This window comes from Mustela putorius, unplaced genomic scaffold (genome assembly GCF_011764305.1).
Source record: "Mustela putorius furo isolate JIRA1106 unplaced genomic scaffold, ASM1176430v1.1 tig00003932_pilon_pilon_pilon:0A:0A, whole genome shotgun sequence".
Lineage (NCBI taxonomy): Eukaryota > Metazoa > Chordata > Mammalia > Carnivora > Mustelidae > Mustela > Mustela putorius.
The window spans coordinates 8995897-9020787 of NW_025422077.1; the positions used below are offsets into that span (position 1 = coordinate 8995897).

Genomic DNA, 24891 nt, shown 5'->3' on the forward strand with positions numbered 1-24891 from the left:
TATAATTACTGTGTTTTCCCCTTGTGCTTACCATGAAGCTTATATAAAATATATTAAAATTATAACACCTTATTTTAAGCTGATAACTTTAATAGGATTTCTAAACTTTACACTTATACTTACCCTCCTGCTCACACTTTAGGTTATTGGTATTGTTTTATATTTTTAATATTGTGTAACTAATAGCAGATTATTATTGTTATTCTTTTTCCTGTTTTAAATCCTTTTTTAAATTTTTTAAACTAGAGTTTAAGTGCCCTACACACTGCTATTACCATCGTACAGAATCTAATTTTGACTATGTATTTACCATTACCAGTAAGTCTCATGCTTTGTTTTTTTCAGTATTAATTAACATATTTTTTACTTTCCTTCTAAGGATTCCCTTCAGCATTTCTGATTAGGGAGGTCTAGTGGTGTTAAACTACCTTGGCTTTTGTTTGTTTGGGAAAGTATTTTTCCTCATTTCTAAAGGCCAGCTTTTCCAAGTATAGAATTCTTGGTTGACAGTTTTTTTTTTTTTCTTTCAATGATTTTAGTATGTCATCCTATTCTTCCCTGGCCTAAAATGTTTCTGATTAGAAATCCTCTGGTAGGGTGCCTGGGTGGCACAGTCAGTTAAGCATCTGACTCTTGGTTTGGTTCATGTTGTGAGGTTGAGTTCTCTCCGCTTAACATAGAGTCTGCTTGGGATTCTTTCTCTCACTCTGTACCCCTTTCTGCTGTCTCATGCTTACTTGCTCGCTCGCTCTCTCTCTCAAATAAATAAATATTGAGAGAAAATATGCACAAAATGGGGAGGGGCAGAGGGAGAAGTAGATTCCCTGCTGATCTGGAAGCCCTTAAGAACCCTGAGATCATGACCTGATAAGGGCATTAGCTTAACTGACTGTGCTACCCAGTTGCCCTGTAAATAAATCTTAAAAAAATAAAATCCCAATATTCGTATGTGGGTTCCTTTGTATGTAATTTACTTTATTCTTGCTGCTTTCAAAATTCTTTGTCTTTGACTTTTGACAATTTTTTAAAAATGTGTCTTGGTGTATTCCTATTTGGGTTCAGTCTACTTGGGGTCCTTTGGGCCTCAGGGATCTGGATGTCCATTTCTCTCCCAGGTTTGGAAAGTCTTTAGCCATTATTGCTTTAAGTATACTTTTTATATTTTTCATCTTTTGGAATTCCCATCACATGAATATTGTTTCTTTTGACTGTCCAGTAAATCGCTAAAGTATTCTTAACTCTCTTCCATTTCTTTTTCTTTTTGTTCTTCTGACTGGATAATTTCTAGTGTCCTTTCCCGCAGGTTGCTGATTCTACTACGTATTAATTTCTTTATTTTTTTATTTTAAAGATTCTTAGAAAATTTATTTTTAAATTAACATATAATGTATTATTTACCCCAGGGGTACAGGTCTGTGAATCATCAGTCTTACACAGTTCACAGCACTCACCATAGCACATACCCACCCCAGTGTCCATCACCCCGCCACCCCATCCCCCCTCCCACCACCCCCTCCAGCAACCTCAGTTTGTGAATGTTTTCATTAAACGCCTCTGCAGTCATTGTATTTTCAGCTCTGGGATTTTTTTTTTTCCCCAAAGGTTTTACTTATTTATTTGACAGATCACAAGTAGGCAGAGAGGCAGGCAGAGAGAGAGGGGGAAGCAGGCTCCCTGCTGAGCAGAGAGCCCTGAAACGATGACCTGAGCTGAAGGCAGAGGCTTTAACCCACTGAGCCACCCAGGCGCCCCTGGGATTTTTTTTTAATGGTTTCTATTTCCTTGTTGAACTTGTCGTTTTGTTCATTTATTTTTCTCACATTGTGTAATTCACTAAACGTTAAGAGGATGATTTTGAATTCTTGGACAGTTTGTAGATCTCCACTTCTTTTGGACTGTACATGTTTATTTTAGCAGAGACAGTTCCTCACCAGTCAGTTTAGTTTGGGCTTCTGGATTGTCTGCTAGTGACATCATTGAGCAGGTAGGGCTTGCTGTCAGCTCTCTTCTTTGATGAAGCCATTGCCCAGGCTCTGAGCTTTGGGGCTGGGGGTTGTACTGGCTGAGAACAGTTGGCTAGGACTGCTTGCTTGGCTCCCTGCCAGAGTGAGTCTAGAGGATAGACTCTGGGGTTCCCTAGCTTCTCCGGTCAGGCTTTCTAGATGGTCAGGACGGGGTTACTCAGTAGGCTGGGCTACAAATTGGGCTCTCTGCGGCAGTCAGGTAGTAGGACAGGCCCTGGGCCTGCATGGCTTAGTGTTTGGTACCCAAATCAAGTGTGACTATACCCTGAATTCCCTGGCTAGTCAGGGCCCATGACTTACCCTGTGGATGGGGAGTGCACACTGTTCAGTTCCAGTGCTACAGAGAGCAGGGGCTGTTGGTGGTGCTGGCGGCTCCCTGTGGGCACTGGTGCAGTTCCCTTGTGCGTGGGCTGCAAGCTGTCTTCAGCTGTGGGTGGCCCTATGGATTCAAGTCCCTGCCCAGGGTCAGCAGAACCAGCTTCAAGGTCAGTAAGATTGTTGTCTTGACTCAAGCCAACCCACATCCCAAACCCCCTGGCTGGATGCGGCCCCCAGCTTCGTTCTGCAGACTTTTCAGACCTGCCTGCCGGACTCCCTGCTCAAGTGTTGTGGGCTGTGCAGCTTTCCAGGCTTTCTGGTTGAGCAGGGTCAAGAGCTCCACTCAGCTGTGGGCAGGCTTATGACTCTCCTCCCTCCAGGGCTGGAAAGTTGCTTCATTTGAGGACCTAGATCAGGCAGCCCTGCTTCCTACCGAGTCCCCTCATCAGACCACGTCACTGACTGACTTCTGCAGATGAATAAGCCACAGGTTGGGACCACTGCTTGGGCACTGCAGGTAGGAACTTGGGCTGCCAAGATCTGAGAGCTGGTTGTTGCAACCCCTTCTTCCTCTTCTCTCATGGTTAGATTGCCAGTGGTCAAGCTCTGCAGATCCCCTGAAATCCTGGTGTGGCCAGACCCAAGCTGGGGCTCCTAAGACATGACCCACAATGTTGGGAAGCTTGCTGGCCACCCTGGCTGTTTTTCCCACTGGAGGAACCAAGGCCAAGGGGAGGGGTGGTGCAGAAGGGTGCTTCAGCCTCCCCTTTGTGTTCCAGAATTTTCTCAGTGGTCTTTTCCTTGTATACTTGTTTTTGTGACAGGGAGCAAAGTCAGGAATGACCTGTGTCACCATCTTGGTGATATCACCTGTCACCATTCTGTTTTATTGGTTAGGTGTGGAAATGCATTTTGGACATCTCAAACACTTCATCTTGTATGCAAGGAGACATACATGAAGGCCGCCAGCACAGAGTTGAAGGTAAGCTACTTTGCTGCCAGGTGTGTGTTAGTAGTAGTTTCTAGCTAACCCTGTGTTCGCCAGTATTGTATACTGGCTTGTTATCTTTTGTCCAAACTTTCACAAAGGAGTAAATTGAGATGTAGTAAATGCAGTATTTTGCTCAGTTGTCACACTTGCAAATTCTGTAGCTTTTCCTCATTCACTTGCATTTTTTGTGTTGTGCCTTGATCCCCTCTGGCTGCTATGTGGAAGAGGAATTTCTCCCATCTACCCTTTCTTTGGCCTGAGGATTGTGCCAGACAATGTGAGGAGAATTGTAGTTTTGGTGGGAAATTGTGAGAGGGTTCCAGTTGTGTCACAATAAAAGGAAGGACACCCAGTTCTTCCGAACTTGAAATTCAAGTTCGAGTTGAAGTCCCATTCTTGCCTCTGCTCATGTCTGCCAGACTTGGCCATCTAGAAGTGAGTGGGAGTGGACGTGGGTGGCCGATTTCAGAGGTGAAGACAGTCTGCTGTGCATTTTGATGTGTAATTGAGGACAATCATTGGAAACTTTTAGGGGAGAGTTCAGAGAAATGGAGTTGTGCCTGGACAAAAATGTAAAAAGGAACATCCAGCTGCTGCTGTCACTCCCTAGCAGTGTGGCAAGAAGGTGGTGGGACCTGGGGACAGAGGGGAGCCCTGCAGCCAGGGAGCAGAGTCCTCGCGAGAAGGCCAGGCGGGGATACCCACTGCTTCTGGTCTGCGAACATACAGTCTGGGGTTTGGGGCGCTCTTGGAGGTCACAAGCAGACAAAACCTGTTCCGAATGTGGGATTTTGGCATTTGGATTCATAAATTTCCCAGTTACTACCAGTCAATGGCAATTCTCTGGCACAGAGGAGACTCTTCCCTGTAGCTTCCCTGTAGGTTTCACTTACCAGAGAATTTGGGGTTTCCTGAGACTTTTTTGGGAGGTTCTTAACAAGCCAAGGCCACACACACTGTGTGACGAGGCTGGGGTGGTGTCGTGTGGACAGTGATGGCCCATCATCCATTTATTGCCGTCCTGGGGCTTCACGTAGGGAGGATGAGATCTTCTTTCCTGGTATGTGTTTTGCGAGTGTGTCCTCGCTTGTCCCGGGAGGTGTTCCAGGAGAGGCGGAGGCTTCTAGGACCCGCGTCTACACTAACTGAACCTTGGATCTTGTGTCCCTGTGCTGTCCCGGGAGTGTCATGTCAAGTGAGTGGACTTTTTTTTTTTTTCTTTAAAGATTTTATTTATTTGACACAGAGAGATCACAAGTAGGCAGAGAGGCAGGCAGAGAGAGAGGAAGGGAAGCAGGCTCCCTGCTGAGCAGAGAGCCCGATGTGGGCCTCCATCCCAGGACCCTGAGATCATGACCTGAGCCGAAGGCAGCGGCTCAACTCACTGAGCCACCCAGGCGCCCGTGAGTGGACATTTTTAAAAGTGATCTGTCTGCCCTACTTGGGGCTTAAAATCGCCACCCCAAGATTGTCAGTGTGTTTTAGCATAGGTGTCCTAAGGACAGTTTCAGAGAACACCTCGCCAGTAACAGATGTTCTTGTGCCTCCTAAGGATGTTGGACGTGTGTGGTATCAAGAGGGCACGGGATCTGGAGTTGAAGGCCAAGTGCAACCACATGCAGCTGCTTTTAAACTGGGCAGGAATGCTCTTTTTCCTCGACATCCGGGCACCCCAATGGTGTGGAACATGGGGGAATCTGAACACACTCTTCACACTTCGGTGTGCCCTGCCCAGAGCCCTCGGGAGTTGCTAGTGGATTCCCAGTGCCCCAAAACCTCTGTAGAGAAAGAGAATTCAGGGAAATCAGCCACTCCTTCTCCAGTCACAAGAGCATTCCTTACGCCACCCAAGTCAGGACACAAGATGCCATGGAGTCCTGGGCTTTGGGTGAACCTCACAGAGGAGTGCATTGATTGGGAGTTGGTTCAATGTCTATGCAAGCCCTGGGTCCAGTGAATCTGGATGATCATCTGGAAGTGTAACTTCCATTTTGCCAGTTTTAAGATTCTTTTCCAAATTAATTTGCAGTTTTGTCCCAGAGGCAGAAGACAGAGTGTTTAGTTTCAGGTGTCATTTTTTTTTTAATATTTTATTTATTTGACACAGAGAGATCACAAGTAGACAGAGAGGCAGGCAGAGAGAGAGAGAGAAACAGGCTCCCCGCTGAGCAGAGAGCCTGACGCGGGACTCGATCCCAGGACCCTGAGATCATGACCTGAGCCAAAGGCCATGGCTTAACCCACTGAGCCACCCAGGCGCCCTCAGGTGTCAGTTTTATAGCTTGATAGCCAGTCTTGTGCTCACAAGGGGTACAAGTGAACAAGAGAACAAAAGGGTCACTTGGTAACCAGATGGCTTAGTGGCCATATTCCAGGCTCTGCACACTGGAACATTATGCCTGGAAGCAGAGGGAACGGACACACCTGCCTTTGTCTTATCCCAGGGTCCCAATTCCAAAAGATATACCGTATTCCTGCTCAACAGACTGACAGAAAAGATTGTTTCTCCTCCTGCCACGAAGTGGGTGTTTCACCAGTCCGTGGGAACCTGTCTGGCACTCACACTAGACTGGTAAGTACCATCCAGTCTGGTCACTTGAATGTCACCTATGGCCATCAGCATAGTGCTGACGGGGGCACTGGTTCACCGAGCCCAAGGCCCTTTGTGAGGAAGCGTTTGGACGTGGATGGGTAGAGCTGATCACCAGAATGATGGCCCGCGGCAGTCTGGAGAAGGGGGCATCCCCTTGGGGCAAGCGGCCCACCCCGGGTGGTGGGAGGTCACAGATGGGCTGAGGCAAGCTGCAGACCAGCCTTCTCTGGTCATACCCACGCTCCCAGGCAGGCACGACTGGGACCTGTTTCTGGTGGATGGTCCCTCTGCAAAAAGGGACAGAAACGGCCGTGCCCGCCAAGACTACGAGGTAATAGTCACTATTGGTAGTTGCTTTTACTCTGAATGGAGCACTGTGGGTTATTTCCAAAGCTTCCCTTTTGGGGCACAAGGGATGGGTCAGTGGGTGTATTGCTCAGCACTGTCCTCCTAGCTGTCGGCACCTGGCTTACCTGTGAAGTTGGCCGAAAACCGCAGATCGACCCGAGCTCCCGCTCCATAGGCTGCCGTGGGGGTGGAGTCAGTTGGGCACAGTAAAAGGCATCAGGAAGGGTGTGAACCTACCTTGAGCTCCTCCTGCCAGGACAGTCAGGGCCAGAGGCCCATGTGTCACCGGTGCCCCCAGCTGAGCATTTGTAGCAGCTGCGCCCTGGCTAGCCTGTCCGTATCCTATTCCTTGGTCCCTCAGTACTCAGCTGTATCTATTGCTCAGAATGCAAAGGAACCTGCTGGGCTGCAGGGGGTGCTGGAGGCTGCTCTTGCTTGATCTTGCAGAAAGGAATGTGCCAAGCAATGGTGTGACAGCTGGGAAGAGCATTTTATTTTTAAAAATGACCATAGAAATTACCTTTACACGCTTTATAAAAGTATAGTAGGCTGTGTGGCAGCCATGATTTTTCTTAGAAATGAAAGTCAGGGTAGGGAGTCATCTAGCAGGGTCTGAACGGGGCAAACCCCCTACCTCCCCTCCCCATGCTGCTGGCTGTGTACCTCCCTCAACCCTGGCTCTTCTTGTTCCCTTTTTTTGGTAATGACCTTTAAAAAGCTTCTTGATGTCTTACTTCTAATGGAAAATAGTAACTCCCCACCCCAGAACACTGAAGTCTTCAGCACCGAGGTTGAATAAGCCAGTATCCCGCTGAGCTGTATCAGCCAGTGAAAATTCTTAGGTCAATTTATTTTTACACATGGCTCTTCTACCACAAGAAGGAGAGATTGAGCCGTGGGACTCTGGAGCAGGGTCTGCTTCAGCCACCACACTTGGGTTTTGAAGTAAGCTGAGCTGCGCCCTCCCTCCTGGGGCTGGTGGGCTGGGGAGTGCCCGGGGAGAGCACACCGCCTGCGTCTGGCGTGGTGCTGCCCCAGCTCAGGAAGTCTGCTCAGTTCACCCAGCGTTTTGCAAAATCACGTGGGAGACAGGAGCTAACTGCCTACAGCAGCCAGCAACCTTGTGAGGTGGGCCGGCCTCCCTTTCCTTGCTGCCCCTCTGGGGGAGGTGTGCCCCAGTGGGTCTCACACTCTGGGTGAGCTGGAGAAGCCCAAGTGAAGGGCACAACCCACCCCAGGGCACAGTCTGCACGGGCTCCCCCCCGCCCCGGGAGCAGCCAATGCTTTCCGACAGCGTGCACCTGTGTGGGGGCTTCAGAGTCTCCCGCAGGAGCTCCCCACTAGAACCAGGGGGTGGGACGGAGGGGAGGAAGCATGCGCCTAGTAGGGCTGTAGCTCGCCGTTCTGTCCCTACCTTACCCTGCGCTCCGGCCAGGCAGGTGGACGCCTATACATTCACATACAATTCTGGAAATTCTGTAGTATTTAAGAACATGCCTCAAACATGCAGCTTGGAGGGAAAAAAATAGATATTTTTAATTACAAGCATTCAAAAGTCAAGCACAAAAACTGATCCAACCCAGTGTAAGATCATCCATCCTCTCATACTTAAAATGTTAGGTATAAAAATACTCACTCTCTTGGTTTTATTGTTGATATCTTTTATGTTTCGTTTGAAAATATCTCCAAACTGTACAGAAATGTCAGACCATGCGTTCACAAATAACACACTATTTTTTAAAATTATACAGTGTAAAAGAGTAAAACATTTTTATTATATTTGTTTCTTCGAGAAAAACAGATGTGTGATAGAGGCTGTGGCAAAGTCTTGAAGGGACCAAAACTGGGCAAGATGTTTTCAAGCCTGAAACAGAAAGAACAAATGTGAGGGTGAGTCTACCTTCCCCTGGGAAACCCCTGGGGGCGTCCCAACACTCACGGGTGTGTAGGCACACAGAGCACGGCCTCTCACCAGAGCAGCCATGTTCTCACCGTAGACCCAGACACATGGGCAGGACAGACTTCCCTCTTACCAGAAACTTTTCAAGACCTCCTTCCCCCACACTTACTAGGAAGTGTTCATGTGTGTTTTGCTTTGTGGCCCGGGAAAAAAAAAAAATGGCTTCGAATCATCCCGAGACTTTGCCACTTCCAGAGTCCCAGTGTGGCCCCACGGTTCTCTTCATTGTTGCAAAGGCTGCACTGTGAAACCTCTGCTATGACTCTGTCCCCATTTTCTTCCCATCTTCCCAACACGTCAGACCCAAATTTGGAGGTAGAAAAGGTCTTACAAAGGTCTAGGCAGAAGTAACTCCATAGAAACTACAACTGTCCACAGGGAAAGGCTTATTTGTGTGGCGGAGAAAGCTGTCAAGAAAAGAGCACTGTAACCAAGAGCCCATCTGACCATCCTAAGTCAGGCTTCTTTGGGAAGATGCGCATTCAGCAGGAAATCCTGAAGCGAGAAACCTCCCGTGAACATGCCAACAGCCTGAACTGGACGATTTTAGGAAATCTGAGCCAGGTCTGTAGCACTGGGACACCCGCACTGTGACCTGGGAGATCGTGGCATAACCTGTGTGCGGGTGATGGCAGATATGAGGGGCCACGAGTCAGAAGATGCAACATCATAACCACATAGCTGCGGCTCATGGAACAATCTCCCTGGGGAGAGACCAGGGTGCCACTTTCAAGGGCAGTGAGCAGGTCATTCAGAGCCTCACCTGTCACGTTCGAGTAACATGCACCCATCCCAAGCTTGTGGCCACCGTGCTAGTCCCATCAGTTTAACTCACCGAGAGGCCCGGCACTGGAGATGCTCCCAGGTCAAGTTCTGGGAGGCCTGCACACACCACCTCAGGGACCCCCCCTCTCCCGCCTCGCACTCTCAGCAGAGCTTGGACATGCCAGGAATGCCCGGGGAAAGAAACGCCTTCTAGAAATCTCACTTTCCGACTGCTTTGCCTCCCCTGGTGCCCAGCACAGGAAGGGCATCACCAGTCACTCAGCAGGTGCTCGCAAGCGGGAGGAGAAACCGGAGTGGGCCAGGATGACGCACACCCACCTTGGGTACATGTCACAGGATCTGTGACACACTGAACAAGGCCAGAAGGGCCCACTCTTTTCATCTTTGGCCACACCCTGACTTGTAACCAGCGTGGACACCGGGTGTGTGTGGCCCGGAGCAGCCGACCTTCCCAATGGGCCCAGGACCTAATGGTCCCTCAAATGCCTGATGGGCCCTTGAACTGCCGAAGGAGCCTCCACTCCGGAGTGGGAAGAGGCAGCACCCCCTTGCACCCCCAGCTCTGGATGCACAGAGCAGAAACCCTGCTTAGACAAAGTGAGTACAAGACATTTTCCCCCACTCTCATGGCTTGTCAGGCTTGGAACAAGTCCCACATCATCCCAAACTTGACCACAAGCCAGCAGCCCAAGCTGTGTGTTGGTTCCAGGAAACGGTTTCTGAGGAACAGCGGTCCCCCTACAGCTGTTCCTACTTTGGAACAATTCACAGGGGACGATGCTCGGCAGCCCTCGGACTCTGGGAACCTTCAGGGGCCTGCACGCTGCCAAAGGCCTCTGTCAGAGAAGCTGGGCTTGGAGAGCGCCATCTTGGGAAAGCAGCCAAACCTCCATGTGGGGACACGGCCCCAACACTAAAGTCTAAAAGCAAAGCTGCCACTCTGCCTTCAGAGACAGAGAAGGGACGGAATGAAGAGGCAAAGGAACACTGGCCACCTGTGCTGGCACCTGCCCACGTGCTCAGGAGGGACCAAGGCCCTGTGGTCTTTTCCAGCCCTCGCCAGGGGCCTGGCTGGTCAGCTGTCTCTGAAGAGCTAACTACTGCCTTTGGGCAAGAACACGTTGCTACTCCTGGCCTTTCTGCCATGACCTCGAAGGCACCATGTCTAAACCAGACTCCCGACTTTACCTTCTTCACATGACTCCCTCTCCTGACCCTCCGCCTTGGCCTCTGTCCTTCCACCAGCCCCTGGTGACAGGGACACAGCCCCGCTCTCTCAGAGGACTGGGACTTCCCTTCCCACCGTCACCATCTCGGGCTCGCCTCTCCTGGTGCGTGTTTCTGACTTGACTCTTCATTTTGCTGTGGGCAGCCAGCTGACATACTCTGAAAACACCTCCTCCTACTCCCTCCTGCCTCCCTGAGACCCAAATCCCTAATACATCCCTCAAGGCCCTCGAAAGCCTGGTCCTAATCCATTTAGGACAAGGACACGTGGTACAGCTCTTCCTCCTGCTCTTACACACTCCGCGCTCTCAGAACCCCGTGTGCGCGCTCCCCTGCAGGGCTCTCTTCTGAGCTCCCACTGGGCGTCCTCACTGTCCAGGCCACTTGTTTGGCTTCCTCAAGGATCAGCTGAGACTATTTTCCTCCCTAAGACTACGTCCTCCTGCCTCCACCCCAGACACAGGCACTTGCATGTAGCAAAACGTCAGACACCCCCCGACTGTAGGGCAGTAAAGGAAATGGGAGCGACAGACAGTTAATGACGCGTGGTACGGAGACCTGGTTCTGGAGTCCGGATAATGCCCCTGGCTGAGTGCCAGGAGCCCGTGCCCGGGGGCCCCTCAGCACCCTCCCGGGGGAAAGGGAGGGTCCGTCCAGCTGCCCCGGGGTTTTAGCAGCCGGGGGCAGCTGGGTTTTAGCCCAGGACTCTGTCCCCTTCTTCCTGGACACTCGAGCAGGAAGCGAGGTGCGCGGGCTGGCGCATTCTGGCTGAGGAGGAAGGCTTTGAAGGGAAAACCACGGAAGAGAGAAGGGGGAAGAGAGCTGATAGTTTCCCGAGCTTTTCCATAACTGTGCTGTGGATATGTAATTCTCACATGGGAAAAGAATGCGTCCACATTGCCATAGATGTTCCCAGACTGAACAGAAGGTCAGAATGTGGCTATTTCAGTCCCTGTAAACAAGGAAGGGGTTTAGCTAAGAACGTAGTTCAAACTTTGGAATGTATTAACAAGGACATTTTAAACAGAATACAGAGACATCCGGGAACACGGAGCACCGTGGAGGGATGGGGGCGGGGTGGGAGAGGGTCAGGCTCTGTTTGCAGAGCAGCTTCTCCTCACAGCCTTTCCTGAATGGCAGTCAACGGACAGACAGAGGCAAGTAGAGGAAACAAAGCTTGTCAGAGGCAGGTCACCACTGTCCCGTGTAAGACCGTGGAGAATGTCTGCTGTCTGAATGTTCTATAGTTCTGAAACATTTCATGTCCCTTGTCCTTGAGCAAAAAGATCAGCCTGTGGCCCTCAGGACTGGGCACAGCTGCTGCTGCTATGCCACGGGCACGCCGCCAGACCCGGCCGGGCCTGCTCTCCCCCGACTCAACTTTGGGCTCCTTCTCCCAGCAGGAGAAATTCTGTTTCCCTCCTCCTACTACATACAGTTGGCCTATTTACTAACGATTTCTTTCCCAGGAGTTTCTCTAAATGTATTCATTTTTATCCAAAGTCAGATAAGAACAGTTCCCTCTACCCAACTCCCAATAAACATGGACCAGTTTTCATTTTATAGCTGTAAAAACCGAATACTGGTATTGATTTGTAATAAAAAGCCTCACTAACATTTTAAAAGGTTCACAGGCTAGTCTCAGGAGACCAGTCTTCTGTAGTTGGAAACTCCTCCCCCGCATCCTAAACATACATCCTCACCTGCACGCGGGCGCCAGAAAGTTGGAACAGCTGCCCACCTCCCCGCGTGGGTTCCCGCTCCCACACCTGGCTAGAGAGGGCTCGGCCCCCTGGTGGTCCAGGTCGGAGCAGTGCTGGCCGGCAGTGGGCCACCTCCAGACTTGTTCTTGTAACCCACGAGTGGCCCCAGAACCGGAGAGCCCCATGCCGAACACAGGTAGTGGTGAGGCGCCCTCCAGCTCATCTGGTCGTGCTGGCTGGCCGCCTACAAGCTCTCAGCCGCCCCGAGTCCCAGGGCTACTCCCACGTGGCCCTTTCCCGCTCCAGGTCACCAGGCCCTTATGTTGTCTAAATGAGGTCACCCCGTGCTCTGCCTACTGGGCTCACCTGCATTGCCTGGAATTACTGATGTTTGGGTTCATTTATTACATTAAAAAAAAAAAAATCATTATTCTAACCTACTTCCAAAAAATCACATGGGTAGGTTTAAATTGGTCTTTAAAAGTGCCAGAGAAGGAGAAGAAAAAAACAACAAGATCTCATCCTTTAAAAGGGTCTTATGTAGGGCACATGGGTGGCTCAGTCGGGTAAGCCTCAGACTCTTGATTTCAGCTCAGGTCATGATCTCAGGGTCATGAGATCGAGCCCTGCCTCAGGCTCCGCGCTCAGTGTGGAGTCTGCTTGAGACTCTCTCCCTCTGCCCCTCCCCCAACTCACATTCATGCTTGCTTTCTCTCTAATAAAATAAATAAAACCTTTAAAAAACAAAAAGGTTTTAGCAGGTAATAACATTGGTAAGCATAGGGTGGGCATTGCTATAAAGAACCATGACAAAAAGACAACCTAATAGATTAGGCTATGGCACTTATGGGATAAACATTAGCTGCCCCAGGTGATGTGGAAAAACCTTCCCTGTTGCTAAGTTTGGTCAATGTGAAAAACACATCAGTGGGCAGAAAGACCCCAAGTGCAGGCTGCTGGCCTCCTGTCCAGGCCGAGGAGCTGGGCTGTGAAACACGGCGCACACGGCGTGCCTGCCTCTGGCTCTACTCTGAGCAAGAAATACCTAAGTCCCAAAAATGTGGTAATGACCTCCTTCGCTAGATCTGCCTGGTTCTCTGTCCTTAGCAGGAATCTTGCCCTCTTTCTGACTCATCTTTTCTTCATTGGCCCCTTGTAGGGATGAAATTCACCACCTTATTTGGGCTGAGACATAACTGCTTCGAGCCTGCCCTTAGCACTCCTGTTATTCTAGGCCAAGTTTTGCAGAGACTGGAAGTCCCCGGTCACCTGTGGGAATGCGACACCACTGCCGGAGACTACACTTCCTCCTAGAAACTGATGAACCGCAAATCACTGATATCGTCAGCCAACAGGAAAGCCCAGAAGGGAGGAGGTAGTGAGTGCCCTGTCTCGTTCAGCTACACCCAAGGGTAACTACTCATTTCCGAAGAGGTTCATGAAGACATTTCTGCGTCCCTGAGAGAGGGTTATACTACATTCAGTACAACTGGATGAAGTCAGGGGGAATATACATGCCACATCTAAAAGATTCTCACCAAAACGGTTAATTTCCAAAAAAGGCACAAGTGTGTATTTATCTGTAAATTCCCATTGGTGGAACAGCTCGTCCCACTGCTGTGGCACAGCCAGTGTGGGCACAGACCGTGTGGGCAGAGAGTCTGCAGAATCCCCTCCCCGTGCCCTCCCAGGATGCCCTTTCTTAAGCATCTGTGGCTCGACGAGGTCATCAAAAGCAAACCCCCGACTGCAGCACTCCACACCAGTGCGTCTCAACCTAGGGCGCCCAGCAGAATCACCTGGGGTGGGGGGTTAACGCCTGGACTGCTGGGCCCTGGGGTCCTGCCTGGGGTCCCTCCCAGAGGACGCTGGTGCGATGATCCAAGCACATTGGTCTCCATCACCGCGCCCCGCCCAGGACATGCTGCCTCCCCAGAGGGCCTGTTTAGCCTCCCACTGCCACTCACCAGCACGCTCCAGTTTTGTAGAACAGCTTGAGAACAGCAGCCACCACTGAAGGTTGCATTAATACCCACAAGACAGATTGCAGCCACCATCACACACCTGGAACCTGGAATAGAGAAAGAAATCACCCATTAATGGTGTGTGGTCATTTCCAGCCCCAGGGCTGGTTGGCTCTTGGGGTTCCCTGGGTCCCGAAGGTCACCTATTCTGCAAGCAAAGAACGGACAGTCAATGGCGAAGGGACCAAGGCCTCCACGATGGAGCCAATGACCAGTGCCTGATGAGAATGATCACACCAGTGGCATGGCAGCTCCCCACAGGGACCACCAGCTTTGGGCCCGGTCAGAAGGAAAGCGTGGAGGGGGGCTCTCGGGGGCTCCCTGGCACCAAGGCTGGAGGGGAAGGGACTCTGGAGCAAAGTATGCTGGAGGAGACGCGGTCTTCAGACGTGCGTCCGTCATGGGGGACGGATCAGAGCCACGCTGCAACAGCAGGCCGCCTGGCCAACGAGACAAGGTAGCCGCGCAGAAGATCCGAGGGCCGAACCCCCAGGACTGTTCATAAGCCCTATCAAGGAAGAGTGCAGGACCTGAAGCTCCCCCCAAAGAAAGGAAGCGCCCCAAACCTATCCAGCTCCAGGAGCTGCCTCAGACCACAGCAACAACTACTGGGCAGCCCAACGACAGAAAAGCCATTCTCCCATAGGGTCCTGTGCTGTCACATACCGATGAGCTAAACTTTGCTCCAAGCACCTTCTGGAAAACAAGTACTGAATGGAAACTTCTGTGACTACAACCTGTTCCCAAGGGCCTGAGAATTTTGAAATATGAAGGTGCTGAGACCCAGCAGATGATAAATTTTTAATACTCTTTGGTAGGCATGACTGCCTCTGAGCCAGCTGGTTTTTGCGAGAATTCCCGGAGCCAAGGAAGGATGCCTGCCTCCCAGCACGTGGATGCCAATGGCCCTCTTCCACTAATCTCTTGCATGTTCAGGCCAGGCGACGCCGCTCTCCTGCCTGCAGAGAAAGAGGTCGACTCAAGCACATGGGGCTTCGTGAACAGGAGGACGCAGGGTACTGCTGCAAACCCTGAGTTCCCCACGGAGGCCTCCCTGGTCTGCTCCCCGGGCAATGGCTATCCCCAAGGCCCTCGTGCTCACAGCCAGAGACAGACGAGGCCATTCCTCCCAAATCAAAACACGAGGAATACACAGCTTTACAGTCTGGTCTTCTCTCTCGCCATGTCCTTCTCTCGTTTGTTGACACTGTAACTACATGTGCTTATAATTGCTGTGCATCGTCTTGGTCCTAGGCCAAGGAGATTCTCAGTTCTCAAAGAACGCCCTCCCACAGCCACCCCAGCTCCTAACTCACTCAGTTTTTTTGATTTAACTACATGTGGATACCCAACAAGGAAGACTCATCATTCCCTCCGTAGAGTTACTAAAAACTTGCTCATGCTTTCCTGTTCTCAACGCATCTGGGAAATGGATCGTTTTCGGTGATTTTCATGTCATCTGGGATTGTCTACCCTGTGGCTGGACCGTTAGCCAAACTCCAGTGATGCGCAGACAGAGCTCACAGCCAGACTAAACACCATCAAGCAGGATGCAGGAAAAATTAAAACCCAAATGACACCCACTCCTCCGCTGCTCTTACACCACAGATGACAGTGAACTCGACACCCGGGCCCCCTCGGGAGGGGCTTTCCTCACACACACGCCCTTCCTCGAGGGTCCTGAGCAGTCACGCTTCTCTGTCACGTGTATCCATGACTCCCACCCACTAGAACTGGAATTCCTTAGGGATACAGGCCTGGTCTTCCTGCAGATTTTTCCACCTGTCTAGTACTTAGCGCACATATAATGTATGTTTACTTAGGGGTGCCTGGGTGGCTCAATGGGTTAAGCCTCTACCTTCAGCTTGGGTCGTGATCTCAGGGTCCTGGAATCGAGTCCCAAGTCAGGCTCTCTGCTCAGTGGGGGGCCTGCTTCCCTCTCTCTGCCTGTCTCTCTGCCTACTTGTGATCTCTGTCAAAAAAATGAGTAAAAATCTTTAAAAAAATATATGTTTACTTGAAGGATGAAGAGCTTGTTTACTTTTCTAGTCTAGTCCCTGATTTCCCAGGAAGAGGACAAAGTGTGTTAATGAAAAACCCCTGCAGGGCCCTGAGGAAAGAGGCCCCGGACTGTGGAGGATTTGGAGGATGCTCCCCCTCCACCCCCCGAGCTCCACATGTTGGGAGTGACGGCCTGTCTGGGTCTGCGTATAGTTGTCATGTCTGACGTCACTCCTGCTCTTCCATTCAGTGCCACCTTCCCACAGAAGACCCCCCCGCCCGCCGCAACAAACACGAAGGCCATGTGGAACAGTGATGTCACTGGCCTTACCTATCCTACATTTGGCCTTTCTGAAAGACCAGTTTTGCAGTAAAATGTTAATTATTATTTCATCAGAACCACTGTTCTCAATTCTAATTTACATTTCCCTACGATTATGTAGCCTGGACTATTAGCTCAGAACTTGATCCAAGAGACTAGAAGGAGCCTGAGGAACATATCCACACTGAGCTGATTTCGCCTCCGGCAGGAAGGGAGACTGGGTCCTGACAGCAGGTGCGGTGGCAGTAAGTGCAGTTACCCCTCCTCGCTGCTCGCCACCCCTCCTCCGCTCCCTCCAACCCCGAGGAAGGAGTCCGGCCCGTGGCCCAAGTTTAGTACAGAACGAACCGTGCGCCCACAGGAGATACTCTGCCTTCATATGGGTCTGGCAGCTTCGCAAGCCAAACTTGCGAAGGGGGAGACCGCTAGGCCTTCTTTGGTAGCTACTGCTGCCTCTAGGTCTCCGGTGGATAGGTCTGTGGGGAAGGATGATCTGGAACAACTTGGGTGAGCGGAGAGAAACAAAGGGCAGGATCTGACTGGCTGCAACCGTGCAGCTGCTTCATGATCATGCCTTCCCTTCGGCCTATATAAATGCTTAACAAAGTCTTTCCTCAAGCCCTTATGCCACGACCATCCTCAGCCAACTGCCACTGCCAGGTTTGGACGCATCTTCTCAGCTGACTCAACCCTCCTATACCACCTGCTACCACCGACCCCAGCAGCTCGCCACGGGCCTTCCAGGCTCCAGCCCTCCCCGGCGCCTGCAGGCACTCTTCGTTTTCCACAGGCTGCTCATCCTCCACGGACTCTACGGCTGCGTGAGCCTCAAGGCTGTGTCCTGCTGACCTCTCTTCCCATTTCATCAACTGCCTCAACTTCCTGCTTAGGCTGAATGCCGGGTCTACCCCCAACCCATCAGCTCCTTTGGGGGCTTCAGAATTCCCAGTTACCCAGTCCTGGGTCCTCTGGGTGAACACCTAGCAGCCTCTCAGCACGGACAGATGAGGCACAGTCCTGGGGGGGGGGGGGGGCAGAGGAGCGCGTGACCCATCAGTGCCTTCTGGAGCCAAATGGCAGTGCTGCACCCACCTCGTCCCGGGTAACGGGGGCAGGGTCCCTCACGACGAAATGACTAAGGCTTTTGTGCACAAAGAACAGAGAGCCAGGGACAGGTCATTTTAAAAATTAATTATGGGCATATAGATATGGTACATGGACTTGGAGAGTCCTGGACATAATGGACCCTAGAATATACCTCAAAGCTTACCAGTTGTATTTCTAGGAAGAGAAACCCCCTAAACAGCAAACTTTTACATTTCACAAAATAGTAAAATATTTTAACTACCTTCAGTATCTACCATGGACTGACTTTTTTCCTAAGAAGCTACATTTAAAATGCAGTTGCCATTCACAGATATGGTGTCTTACCATTCACAGATACTCCTTCACGTAAAGTGGGTACGTGAACACACGTACAACATAATTTCAGAATAAGGGGCAAATATAAGCAGCATAAACAAAATTACTACACTGTCCTAATTTTTCGCCTCATTATAAATAGATTAGTGGTAACTCTAACATAATGACCACTGGTCCAAAGATCTCTGTTAAGTGGGTGTCACTGGTTTAGGTTCTGGGTAAGAGATTAGAGCCAGGCTTCCCAAAATGTGCTCTGTGTAAAACGGCAGTCTCCTGAGCGTCTGTGAAAGAGAGGGCTCCCTGGTCTCCAGCGAGTTTGAGGAATGTCGCATCCTTGAGTTCCCTAATCCTACAGACTTATGATGCTCGTGTTATAATAAGGGTCCCAAGAATCTTTTGGTGAAAAACAAGCCAAAAAAAAAAAAAAAGTGTTCTTTTTCACCTTGGCAACATTTATGTACTCTGCTTCCAATCATCCCCAAGGACTAGCGTTGCTCTGGCCACTTAGGAATAGGTACAATTCTAACTTACTGGAGTTGAGCAAGCAAAGAAATATGATTCCTTGGCTTATGCATCACCCCACCAGCAGAGCAAGAATCCCGACCAGTTATGGGGTGGGTGTGCTGCCTGGCCACTCTGATGCCCACCACCAATTCTCCTGTGTGGTTAGGCCCTTCCTCCAGAACAAGGACGCCGGCCTTCCGACCAAGCTCTCTACAAGTGCTTGCCTCTTACGGCAGTAAAGACTTCAGCCAATTAAGTCCACGCTCAGCCATTACCCTGGAAACTGAAATGAAGGTGACATGACCCCCCAAGCAAGACTTCAGGTGAGCAGGGCAGCTTGCTTGCCTGTGGAGAACAAATTGCAAAACACTCTGAAAATCCTATTCAGTGCTCTCCCTCCTCACTAGGAGGGCACTGACCTGTATGAAGCCGGCCTGGCAGCTCCTACTTCCCCAGTACATCCCCTGTGAATGGTCAGAAATTGTTCCCCACTGAAGTTGAACCTGACCCTGACTGGAGGCCATTTTTTCCCCCACATAAGTCCTTCAGAAGATCACCCTGTATAGGTATGTACATAATTGTAGCATTTCTAAATGGATGAAGATCCAGTCCCTCCCTACTGTCACTTTTCTTCCTGGGTGTCAAGGAGTGATAGAAACCACGAAAAACCGTAGACTGTTGAAGTGTGACATCTCAGGGACTTTTCTTGAGGACGCCCCTAACTGACACGCCATATCAGAGTTCAAGTAACAGTGCTTTAACAGAAATTCGGTCAAGATACCCAATTAAACGCAGCGTTTGTAATTTCAGACAAATTACCTACTTACAGAAAAAAAATTGAGTCGGTAGTTCCCTACAGCAAGGTTAGGCCTCAAATAAAAGGGCGCCAAGATTAGGGTTTCCCGGACCAGACCCTCGAAGCCTGCGCCGCCGACACACCGCCTGCCTTCCCGGCAGCGCCAACTCAGCCCAAGTTCAACGCGAGCGCACCAAGTCACGTCTCCAGACCCCGCTCGGCGGCGCCGGTGCTGCCGTGTCACCCCGTGTCCTGACCCCCCGCCATACCGCACGGAAGCCGCGCCGGCCGCTGCTCCGGGAAGAGCCGCGGCTCCCGGGCGGACGGGCGCGGCGCACAGGCGGTCGGGCCCGCGTACTCACATGGTATTCAGCAGAACTGACGGGACTTCCAGCCCTGAGAAGTAGCCTCGGACGGAGGGAGCCAGCGCATCTGCAAAGACACGTGCGGAGAAGGCGGTGAACCAGGGCTCGCGGCCGCCCCCCCGCTGTTCCCAGATGGGAACACTTGCCCCCAGGGGCCAAGGACGAGCGGCGCAGCAGCCCGAGAGGTCTTCCCCGTCTGCGTAGGGCACACGGGGCCCGTGCTCAGGGGGCACAGCGGACCCAGCGGCTCCCACCCTCCGGGCTGCGGATGCGGCTCAGGCTGCCTCCCGGGCTGTGCAGGCGCACGTGTCTGCTCCCACAGAGGAGCGACAGCTCGCCACCCATCCGTGCCAGCAAGCTGGCCAGGACGTCTTTGAGATTCTGCTCTTGTTCTTTTAAAAAAGGGGTTCTGGCTTCTCGGCCCTGTGGGGTATGTGGTACCCCAAGCTCTCTGCTCACTCTGCTGAGAAGGACCTGCAGCCCCAGCTTTTCCAGGAGGTTTCCAAGCGGAAGGCTGGCAACAAAACAAACAAACTGAGTGATGCTTTGTCCACCTGGCAGAACCTTCCTGGTCCTGCGCGGAGGAAAATGCGAAGAAACAAACCAAAGGGCAAGCAAACTTTGGCCTTAACAAATGGCAGTGTCAGTTCTGCCCCGCAGCCTCTGGCCAGAAGCAAGGAATGGCCATTTACCGCTGCTGCTGCTCCTTTGCCCCGGAGAAGGGAGGCCTCCCCATAAAGCCGGGGAGCAACACGGGCAGCTGGGGCGGGGGGGCAGGGAGAGCGATTACACGAACGTGGGGAGACGCTCAGGAGGGTTGGATGGCTCTGTGGAGAGGGGCTTCCTCCCCAGTGTGGCAGGATTAAGACGGATCTTTGACCTGGGTCTGGCCCAAATTCTAGAATAGAATGCAATGCTGGAAGGAATTTTATCCTGATAAATCTACTTCGATGGTTTAATAAAGCAGATTTTGCTGGAGAACCCCCTTTTCACACGGCACCTTACTCAGATCTCCAGAGCATAACAGATGCAGTAGCGTCTGGCAGAGGTGGACATGCAGGGGGCCTGAAACCTGCAAGGCAACCCCAGAACTGGGGGGCAGGGGGTGTGCTCTGGGGGGCTGATGACACTCCCTCCTCTTCTAACCTTTTACAGGTGGGGAAATCAATTGAGATCCGGGTATTCTGAGTGACACCCCACGGGCACAGAGCCCAGTGGGGTCAGGATCCAGGGCCCGGGCTCCACTAGCTCTCGTGACTTGTCTAGGAGCGGGCCCCCAGACGGAGCTCACACAGGATCCCGGCCATCGGTCTTGGGCCACACACAGGAGTCCTCAGCATTTCCTTCTAGCCCATGGGCCTTCTTTCCTCTCTGGCTCTCAACACAGGGTGAGGGGCCACACTGGGGGACTCGATCCCAACATGGGATCTCAACTACTTGGGAAACGAAGACTTAAAAAGACCAAAGATGCTTTTTGAGCTTCTCCCCACATCAGGAATCCAGCTCAGAGAACCCCTTGGGCCGGTTGTTCATGGAAGATCCTCTGGGGACCACCTAGAAATCAGATCACCAGCTTGAGGGCTCCCCCACATTGTGAGAGGGCAAAGCTGTATTCCTCGGGAGCCGGCAGCAGGTACTGAAGTTCATCTAAGGCAGGGCCAGAGTGGTTTTCAACACTCAATAGCAATTACGGGGATGAAGGCTAAAAACCTGTCATCTTGGGAATTCAGGAGTAAATGCAGAGTAAAGAAGAGAAATAAAGGAGGGGAGCATGGGAAGGACAAGGGAGGGAGGAGTACAGGGGTGTGGGAGGAGGGGCCAAAAGGCAGGAGAAGGTCGGTGAGAGAAAGACAAAAATTTCATACCTACCCATGGCTTATGGCTTTGTGCATCTGAATCCACTTGCTCACTAAGCAAAGGGCAGACTCCAGGTGGTAAAGGAGGGGGTGGGGGCACAGCCCCATGGCAGGTGGGGGGCTGGGAACCTAAACACACAGCGGGAGGGGATAGGTCTGTGTGCACTGGTCGGAGGGAGCGTGGTGGTGGTGACTGGTGTGGGGCTGGGGCGCTGAGCCCCAGCAGGCCAAGACATGTTGGTGTTTCAGAGACACAGGAATGGGGGGACTGACCAGGGGGGTGGGCGCGCAGTGGATGGCATGACTTCTGGTGACGGTGACTGCGAGAAGGAAGCCCTTCATCTCCCACACACCACCCCAGCCTCAGCCAACCTCTGCTGCACGCTGGCCTCTTCTCCCTGCCCGTCCTGGCACCCGCAGCCCTGGAGTCAGCCCTGTCTAGAACACCTGAGCGCTCCGGGGCAACAAGCAGGCTGACTCTGGGCTGTGGGGTCTGGGAGAAGTTGAACTCTGCTCACCGAGCTGAGGATGGCCCGCTGGCTGATTCTTCAGGGAGGATATGGTGATGGAGTCAACAGAGGCCCCAAAATTCACTCCTCTGTGCTCCATGGCTCGGACACTACTGCCCCTGCCAAAGGGTGGCTCTTCTCACCGCGTTCCACAGACCTCCAAACCCGCAGCCTCTTGCAGGTCTGAGGGGGTGCAATAGCACCCACTTGCCAGCAGAGGGCAGTGCCTCCCCCGCAGGGCCCAGGCTGAGCTGCTCCCCCGCATTCCTGTGCAGCAGAGCAGAGCAGCAGAGCTCCGGGGCTACTCAGAGTTGGAGAAGCCGCAGCTGGTCCAGGTGAACAATCTATTTTGTGCTTAACTGCCGTCCTCCAGAAGTGGGGGGGACGGACCCCGACTTGGGCTGCCTGTTCTGCTGTGGTTTCTGACTCCAGGTCACCAGTGGCCATTCCTGCCCATTGCCTAGGGGCTGCTTCCCTGCGTCATCAACACTGGGGAAACCTGGGCTTCCCTGACTCCCTCTCCAGACACGATGCAGCAGGGGTAGGTCTATGCAGCTTCCGTGTAAGACAGGATCCTGTCTGTAGGAAAATGCACGTGGTAGAAAAATGCACGGGAGCTGGCGCACAGCTACACACACCAACAGCACACTCACAACCCTGCCTACCACCCTGGGGGCTTCTCAGGTCCCTAGCAGAACCTCTCCCGATGTCTGTGACCAGCACTACTGCTCACGCTGCCAGGCGGCTAAGCACACCACTGCACACACCGGGGCCTGGGAGCCCATAAGCAGCCCGGAAGACCCTGGGCCCTGCCTCCCCTCAAACTCGGTAATGCGGAGTCATGACCGCTCCGGTTCACTGTGCGGGGCCCACGATGTTCGGGGTTCCACCGTCAACGCTTCGGGAATGCTCTTCGAAACACAGTGGCCCCGCAAAGGGACACTGAGGTCTCCAGTGCCATAGCACGGATGGTTCCAGCTCTGGTGACACGTGTCAGAGAGCTCGGACAGGAGAGGAGAACCCCCAGAGACAGAAACAGCCCAAGGCAAAAATAAAATGGAACGCTAGGGGAAGCAGTAAGTACCCGCGAAAGTCCTTTCTGTCCTCTTCCGCTTACAGATGAGGAAACTAAGGCAGACACAGAATTCACATTCCCAATCATGCTGCCGCAGCACGAAGACCCTGACCAGTCTCTAGAGTGGGGCCCTCAGCCCTTGCGCAAGGCCCGTGAGCCGCGCAGCGCAGAGCAAGCAGGGAGGCTACGGGCCTGCGCTCTACTCCCCACCCCTCCCTTCTAGCCACTGCCTGGCCTCACCACACCGGCCTTAGAAGCAGCAGAGGTGCCTGCCTCAGTGAAAGGAGCGACCCGCGGTTCTCAGAGCGCGGCCCCTGGCCCACCAGCATCCCCTGGGAACTTGTCAGAAATGCAGAGAGCTCTGGGAGAGAAACCCCAGCGCCTGCATGTCACAAGCCCTTCAGGAGATGATGCACAAGTCCAAGTTTGAGAGAGACTGCTCCTGGGTGAGGTTTCCAAAGTGCGGCTGGACGCAGGCTGTCTACAGATACTCTGGGGTCAAGCCAGAGAGAATGCAGTCTCTGCCCTTTCCATGGAATCGAGACACACACTGAAGAGTCCAGAAGTTCCACCATGAAGAAACACGTCCAACTTGTTTAACCCTGGGTTTCCCAAATTTATCTGCCCACAGAATCTTTTCATTACGTTCGCTGGCAGTTGCTGAGAAATGCTGGAGAGGATGGCCCCTTCTGGGCGTGACCTTTGATGGGTCCGGGAGGCCAAAGCATGCCAATGTGGCATCCAAGTTTCTAGCTCTTAAGAAAGCTCGTACAGCAGGTGCTGTACCTGAATACGGATTTCCCCAAGACCAGCTGTCCAGAGCCGGGCTCTCCTTTTCTAGGCACGGATATTCAGGGTCCTACACGGTGCCCGAGAAGGAGTGCCCACTACCCCGCTGGGGCTCTCCCAACACTGCAACAGCAGCAGCCAGCCCCTCACACGTTCTGCAGTCATAACCACGCCTGGCCCGCTCACTCCAGGCCCAAGGATCCACTCCGAGCAGCAGCACCAAAGAAAGCATGTCAGGTCCTACAGCAAACCTTACCAAAGGGCTCTACGCTAAGGAGAGGCTGGTAAGCCAGGAGCACGCTGGGGTCCAAGAAACTCCAGACTCACCCCAGAGACTTGATTAGTCTGCAACCCAGGAGATGATCTTCTTTATGGGACTAATCACAGGGTTCTTTAAAATAGCACCCCTGCCCTATCTAATACAGTGTTTACCAAAACCGGCAAACACTTTTCAGGGATTTGTTCAATGAAATCAGGCCCACAGAGGACCGCTCTAAAGGAACCTCCACCCCCCTCCCCTCCCCCAACGGCTGGCCCATCCTCTCTCTCAGCAGATGTGGAGGGCACAAAATGCAATCTCATTCTCTCCTCTTTGTCCGGCATCTAATACCCTTGACTAGGGCAATTCAACAAGTTGCCATCATCTAGGCAAAATGTCAGGATCTATGTGAATTGCTCCAAAGGTTAAGTCGGCCTTCTGACCTACCCCAACTGCCAGGAAGCGAGCGAGCAAGTTAGTCCTGGCTGGAGGAGGTTATGCTCCAGCCCGGCCACATGCTCCCCGCAAGATCTCCCTGTCCGGACGGTGGGACACGGCTGGGGCCTGAGCCCAGGCAGGGACAAGGTCTAGACCCCTGCGAACACCTCCTGCTAAGACCAGTCAAGGCTGGGCTTAATTAACCGTAAGCCTTCAGGGATCATTTTCTCTCCTGGGCTTTTAGACTCCTTCCCTGTCTGTCCTAAGCACAAGCCAGATTCCTGCCTTCAAATGGGCATGCGAAATGTGCTCAGACACCCCAGAAGCTCACTCAAGACGCCACTCGGGCCGAGGGCACCCAGGCGTGTAACATCCTGTGTCAGATCAGGTCCACGGTGGCTGCTTGTCATCCATCTTTAATTCCGTCAGTCTGTTAATTTTTAACTATGTTTGCTATCAAGGGCCATTAGAGGTCCCCAGGAGCCGAGCCCAGTGAAGCGAGAAGTACTTCATGGCAGAGTGCACGAGGCTTGAAGTTGGGGTGGCCCACTTTCCCATCCTGTCACCGAGCGCTGGCCTTC

At 52.3% G+C, this 24891-nt stretch overlaps 1 protein-coding gene and 1 long non-coding RNA gene across 12 annotated transcripts in view; one reads left to right on the forward strand and one right to left on the reverse strand.

The window, feature by feature from the left end:
* The first annotated feature begins 1748 nt into the window (after positions 1-1748).
* LOC123388966 lies at positions 1749-20362 on the forward strand. 6 transcript variants are annotated; one of them, XR_006603475.1, is made up of 6 exons: positions 1749-2859; positions 3240-3324; positions 4433-4528; positions 5778-5905; positions 8076-8164; positions 8613-12607. It is a non-coding gene; the product is annotated as an uncharacterized LOC123388966 (long non-coding RNA). The 6 variants fall into 6 exon arrangements; XR_006603470.1 differs by adding an exon at positions 13110-20362 and having other exon boundaries at positions 1749-4528; positions 8613-10351; XR_006603473.1 differs by having other exon boundaries at positions 3240-4528; positions 8613-12610.
* Positions 7919-24891, reverse strand: part of RBPMS (RNA binding protein, mRNA processing factor) — a 172523-nt gene continuing 155550 nt past the window's right edge. For 3 of the 6 annotated variants that reach the window (XM_045069401.1, XM_045069392.1, XM_045069400.1), the window contains 4 exons: positions 21254-21369; positions 19382-19451; positions 13918-14021; positions 7919-8138 (listed from right to left, as the gene is read on the reverse strand). In XM_045069401.1, coding sequence (XP_044925336.1) covers positions 14007-14021; positions 19382-19451; positions 21254-21369 — 201 coding nt within the window. In that variant the 3' untranslated portion in view covers positions 7919-8138; positions 13918-14006. The remainder of the gene's footprint in view (positions 8139-13917; positions 14022-19381; positions 19452-21253; positions 21370-24891) is intronic. The other 3 variants (XM_045069397.1, XM_045069399.1, XM_045069398.1) reach the window with 1 other exon arrangement.